We start from the raw sequence: 5,791 nt of genomic DNA, 5'->3' as shown, positions 1-5,791 counted from the left end.
GAGTGTCATTGGTAGCAGTAACTCTAGATCTACAACACGCCGTCATTTATCCTTAAACGCAAGATAGGTTCAGTAACGTGTTACATAATGAAACAATATAGAACTGGATTATTATATAGTATAGTTACGGTTTAAGCAGCGACATATAAAGCCAGTAGGTATATATGTACGTCACTGTTTTACTAAAGTGATTCTTAAACCGGAATACAATTATTTTATAACCTAACAAAAATTCGGGCCCGGTAATGGATCGAGATTTTCCGTAATTATGGTTTTAGACCAGCAGTGGTCTGGTATACAAACGCACAATATTATTTACACTCAATTTAAAAGGAACGCAAAAGTATCAGTCAGTGAAGCGTCTTCACGACTGGGGGCGTTGCAAGTCTAGTAAGTTGGGGGTTACCATAACGCTTTTCTAACCCGGCTATAGAAGCACTTTTGTGACAAAGATCTCATTATTTACAACATGGACGAACGCGAAACAGAGCTACTAAATAAGCTTGAGAGCTTGAAGGAAGTACGGTATGTTTACGGCACTTACACATGATTAGTTACACAGGTATACGTTGCATTGAAAATGCGATGAAATGAGAGATATAACCAAATATTCAAATCAATATTTCTTTGAGTTTGACTGTCCTTTCGCCCCCCCCCCCCCCCAACACCCAACACCCAAACTCTGTAACCTAATTACTAAAGCTATTTGAACGCATCGTAAACAAGAGACACATATCAGAACCCATCAAAACAGACAAGTTTGTTAGGTACTGTATTACTGACTGAGTAAAACTGAGCTTGAAGAGAAGTTTATAAGGAAACAATCTCCAGGCAGGGACGTATAATAGATATATACTGTCCCTGCTCCAGGCGACGCTACTGACATTTTCAGCGTTGGTCGATTTAATTTCGGTAACGAGATGTTGCGGTCCTTCTGTGATACGTCTCGGTACTTCCTAAGTTGTTTCGCACTCTGAAAATATTTCGGCAATTTGCTAAAGATGTTGTGAATTGGAAAATGACCCCTGCAATTTTACTGTACTGTAGTCTCAAAAATAAATCCTAATTTTTAACTGAAATACAATTCTGGTACATGTAGGTAGTTCCATATAAAACGTACCGTTCATGCTAACGTGAATGTTTTAAATCCTATGTAACAAATACATCATAAAATTCTTGAGCCAAGGGATAGCCAGAGTGTGAGTTTATTACATATTAATATAAATACAACACAACTTATATCAAAATTATGTCCTCTGGTACACAAGCAAGCAAGTAGGAATTAAATCAGGCAAATCTCTTCTTTCAGATCACGGTCCATTCAACTCGACAAGGTGAGATCTAGGTTACGCCAAGAGTTAGATATAACAGACAGCGAAGAAAAGAGGCTAGATGAATACCGCCAAGAAATGGAACTGCTACTACAGGAAAAGATGGCCCATGTTGAAGAGCTGCGACTTATACATGCTGATATAAATTTGGTTAGTACATCTAAGATATCATTATACTTATTATCAACCTCATTTTTGATCAATAAATATCAAACAGGTTTTAACTGTTTAAGAAATGTAAATTGTTCTTCTTAACTTGCACGATTTTCATATGAGTATACAAGGTGTAAGATACAGGTAATTTTACATTTCCGAATCGTGAGTTGTCAATAATTTTTGTTGAATAATAATAAGTATTTGTAAAATTTCTTAAAAGAAATTACAAAAGGTGTATATTAAATCATGAAATGAGAGAGACACACATTTAAACTTCTTTGGAATTCTATAACTGACAAGACAAGATTGAACCAGTTTTGTTTTCTTATTCATAACTTTAATTTGGCGTAGAAATGCAATATAATTGATAACCTTTTATACGTAATCGTATCATTTTAAATCAATGTTATTTGATAAAGCATGTATTCATATATTTGTTTACTTTTGCCAAACTTCACATAAATACTTCATTAATGAAAGTTAGTTCAAGAAAAAAACTTTCCCCCTACAGATGGAGACAACGATCAAGCAGGCTGAGGAGGAGAGGAGCAGGTCCTTGGAATCTGCGAAGAAACTTTATGAGGAATTCCGTCCACTGAAGGGTGAAGTTGACCAGATGCGGTCAGTGGTTGGCATGGACAAGTTGCCAGACCTTCAGGACGAGGATGAGAAACTCACACCTGAGTATGTAAACATATTTAATGTTAATTGATGTCACTGTTTTTGATGAGTTGAGAAGGTTGTTAGTGAATGCTATATATAGGATCTTAAATGAGTTTACCTTTCATATGAGATTTTATGAAACGAGACTTAAGAGTTTTTATTTCTGCAAGCCTTGACGAGCAAAAATTAAAACTTCGAGATAAGTTTCATAAAGGTCATATGAAATAAAAACAAATTCAAGATACTTTTTATCACATAACTTAGAAAACTTACATTTTGACAGGCCAAAATGTAGAGGGTTTAATCAAACGGAGACAGCCATTTTGTTGTGCCATTCACAGTTCATGAGGTCACGTCATTGTCCATATTATGACGTCACAATCGATTTCTGACTGGCACAGCCAAAGAAAAATGCTCAAGGGTATATTACACTAGTGACATATGTAAAAATATTACGCGGCGAATTCACTGGATAACAGACCGATTGTGTGATAAACATGTAAGAAACTTAAGATATGTAGAAACATTACCAGTGTGGGTACTTAGACTCAGATTGTCAAGTTAATATGTTTTGTATTATACTTGAGTGAAACATGTATTTGTATCATTAATAAAACCGAAATCCCTGTAGTGTATAATTTCTATTTCTCTATCCAAAAGGGTATAAACCATCTACAGTAAATTGGTCTACTACAGGTATTTTGAGAAGCAGAGCAAGGATTGGGTAGCAGAGCCACAGCCAGAACCTCAACTTCCTCAATCTCTTGCCATCGCAGCAGCTGCAGCTCAACAGATCCAGGTTCCTCGCAACAAGCCTGCCGAGAGACAGACATTCAGACAACAGCCTCCACCTATGAAGGTATGCAACACTTGGAAGTCTTATTATATTTACATTGACACATTTACAAGGTGATTGATATTACTGTCATGCCCAATATTACATCTGTTTCCATATTTTATGTGATGTAACAGTGTGTGGGTGACGTTATAAATACAATGTAGGAGAAATAGCAATTTCTGTTTAGTATGAGAAGTAATTAAAGAAATATGAGTTAGATAACAATTGATAGAAGTTAGAGTTTATAATTAATATTAAAACTCAAAGAAGTACATTGTGTGAATAAGAACAGAATTAAAAGCATTTACAATTTGTAAGGTTTTAATGCATAAGTACAATCTGTATATCAGAACAGCATTAAAAGTAACTATTTGTGGGTTTGAACAGAATTATGTGTAACAAAATTTATAGATAGGATTAAAATAAAAAGTAACAATTTAATGGTAACATTTGTAAAAAAAAATTAATAAAATACATTCTTAAAGTTTTTTTCATTTTCCATTTTTTTTTCGCAAACGTTTTTCACCTACATAACATCAATTCATGTACTTTGGTGTACCCTTCATTTATGTCATCAATCCTTTTGTTTTGCAGGCTTGCTTATCTTGTCACCAGCAGATCCACAGGAATGCACCCATATGTCCTTTGTGTAAAGCCAAGAGTAGATCACGCAATCCAAAGAAACCCAAACGCAAACTGGATGAATGATAATGTCAAAAACAAGTTACTGTAAATATTGTATGTTGTGTTGAACTCCAATCTCCTTAAACTACTTGTTGAATTCCACTTTCATTACACGAGGCATTCATGATAGCTCAGAATTTACATCAGGATTCCTGTAACTATGAAACTGTCACAAACTCATGTTTCAACAACATTTTTTCTGATGTAAAGAGTGTGATTTGTTTTATGCATTTTTAATTAACATTTACTTTGGAAACTCGATTTAGTGAGGCATGTACCATTGCCAAAAACTGATCCTATCTACTGGGTATTATTTAACAACTAAAATTTTAAATCAATTTCAAAAAGAAAATCATACATTGCAGAATTTTAAAATTAACAAAAGGAGAGGGTATGCTGAACTTCACTGAACATACCATCAGTAGACATTGGATCTCGTTCTCCCTTGTAAAAGAGAAAAATGCAATGGGGCCTGACTAGGATTCAAACCCTGGACCTCTAATCATTTGTACTGTTGCTCTAACAAACTGAGCTACCTGGTCTATAGTAGTACCCTGGCCAACATGTGCAACAGTTATAGCCAGATCGAAATTAAGGGGAGGTAACTGTATGTACTTCAGTGGAATATTTCAGTGTTTTGTGTGCAGTGGGACAGGGATCCTCTAAGTAATGTAATGGTTTTAGAAGAATGTATTTTTACCTTTTTCATGACATTATTTTCTGTTTCAAGTTTACAATGTTTACTGTGCTAGATTTACTCAGGTAGATATGAAGTTTGTAGTAGGAGTTTTTCATGTTTGAAGAAATATTCCAGCATTATTAGTTATTCCATATCTTTAGACCTTTTCCTTACATTAGTTGTTATATACTATGTTTAGTTCACATTTCATCATTCACGTTTGTTGCGCTCCCACTTCGAATGAAGTATGGTGTGTGCATTGTATGTCCATCTGTTCCAGCTCCTTCAAGCACAATCATTTATATATGGGTTTTAGACTTAGTATCTGGGTATACCATGATAAGGTTGAGTTGTGAACCAAATAGAGACTGATGTGACCTCTTTTTGATCTTTGATTTAGACCATTACCAAGTTATAAGTTTCCAGAGCATATATTGGCAACATCAATATGGGGTCAATGCAAACTTTTTTTTTTCTGGTTTTAATGTTGAATAAAACATGCAGGGTGTTGGGTACGAAAGACGCCCCTATATACCAGTTCCCCGTAAGAATGTGAGAACATGACACCACCATTATTGAACGAGTAACTGTGCAAGTATGACGATTATCAACAATTGAAGATAAAGGTTTAGCAGAGCAACATTTACATGAGTCAATTTTGATTGAGAAAGCATGGTAAAAACCTGGAACCCATTCCTGTGCAGGTTACAGGGAGGGAGTGAAAATATTTTGTGTTTGGGGGACAGAAAGCACTAGACATTGTTTGTGTGTGACTACATGGATTTGTCTTTACATTTAATTTTTATTAACGAATGATAAAATGCCCATATTTTGAGTATATGTTGTCAATCTTATCTTTCAATTTGTACCACATCTGTATACCTGGTATGTGTTTTGTGTGTCACATGTCCTAGCTGTCTTGATTGTGATTGTATAACTTTGATTGATGTCACACATACTGTTATATTACATTATGTCATAAAAGACACAACAACACCTCAGCCTCAAGTGTTGTTTATGAATCCCATTTTTTTTTTTTATAAGAGCATTCACTATTGAAACATGATGCTACAAGAATTGACAAATGAATCTCATTACCAGTAAATGTTGTTCACATTCCATTTTGTTGCAATAGACTAAATAATATTCCAATGATTTTGTTTCCATGGCAACAAACTATAATATATATAATTATCATATTTCTATACCAAAGAATGATGTGATGTTTTTGGTGCTATATTTCTGTCAGTGTCATACATAGTGTGTTGTATCCTATCAGTGGTGTGCTCTGTCAGTGTCATACATAGTGTGTTGTATTTTGTCAGTATAGGTATGCTGTGTCGAGAGGAATCAATCTGTTGTGTTGTTACACATTATAGTATCAACAGATAAGTTTTTTATACAAATTATTAGAATAGAATAAAAATCAATTGAAACTAA

The 5,791-nt window shown here is 34.5% G+C and overlaps 1 protein-coding gene across 1 annotated transcript; it reads left to right on the top strand.

Moving 5' to 3' along the window:
- Positions 1–443: 443 nt before the first annotated feature.
- On the top strand, positions 444–5,791 carry LOC110467298 (zinc finger C4H2 domain-containing protein-like). Its single transcript, XM_021524370.1, has 5 exons — positions 444–525; positions 1,310–1,481; positions 1,999–2,171; positions 2,847–3,009; positions 3,583–5,791. The coding sequence occupies exons 1-5, from the start codon at positions 470–472 to the stop codon at positions 3,694–3,696; spliced, it is 678 nt and encodes a 225-aa protein (XP_021380045.1). The 5' UTR covers positions 444–469; the 3' UTR covers positions 3,697–5,791.

The sequence above is a fragment of the Mizuhopecten yessoensis genome, unplaced genomic scaffold, assembly GCF_002113885.1.
Source record: "Mizuhopecten yessoensis strain PY_sf001 unplaced genomic scaffold, ASM211388v2 scaffold11169, whole genome shotgun sequence".
In the NCBI taxonomy this organism is placed as follows: domain Eukaryota; kingdom Metazoa; phylum Mollusca; class Bivalvia; order Pectinida; family Pectinidae; genus Mizuhopecten; species Mizuhopecten yessoensis.
Note: the sequence above shows the minus strand (reverse complement) of the source record. Positions and strands in the feature narration are given on the sequence as shown.

What these genes read in the sequence shown, in the direction of transcription:
- LOC110467298 (XM_021524370.1), top strand. Translation starts at nt 470, where the DNA reads ATGGACGAACGCGAAACAGAGCTACTAAATAAGCTTGAGAGCTTGAAG. An exon ending in GAGAGCTTGAAGGAAGTACG is followed by an intron (nt 526 to 1,309) that starts GTATGTTTACGG and finishes CTCTTCTTTCAG; the next exon opens with ATCACGGTCCATTCAACTCG. An exon ending in GATGAGAAACTCACACCTGA is followed by an intron (nt 2,172 to 2,846) that starts GTATGTAAACAT and finishes GGTCTACTACAG; the next exon opens with GTATTTTGAGAAGCAGAGCA.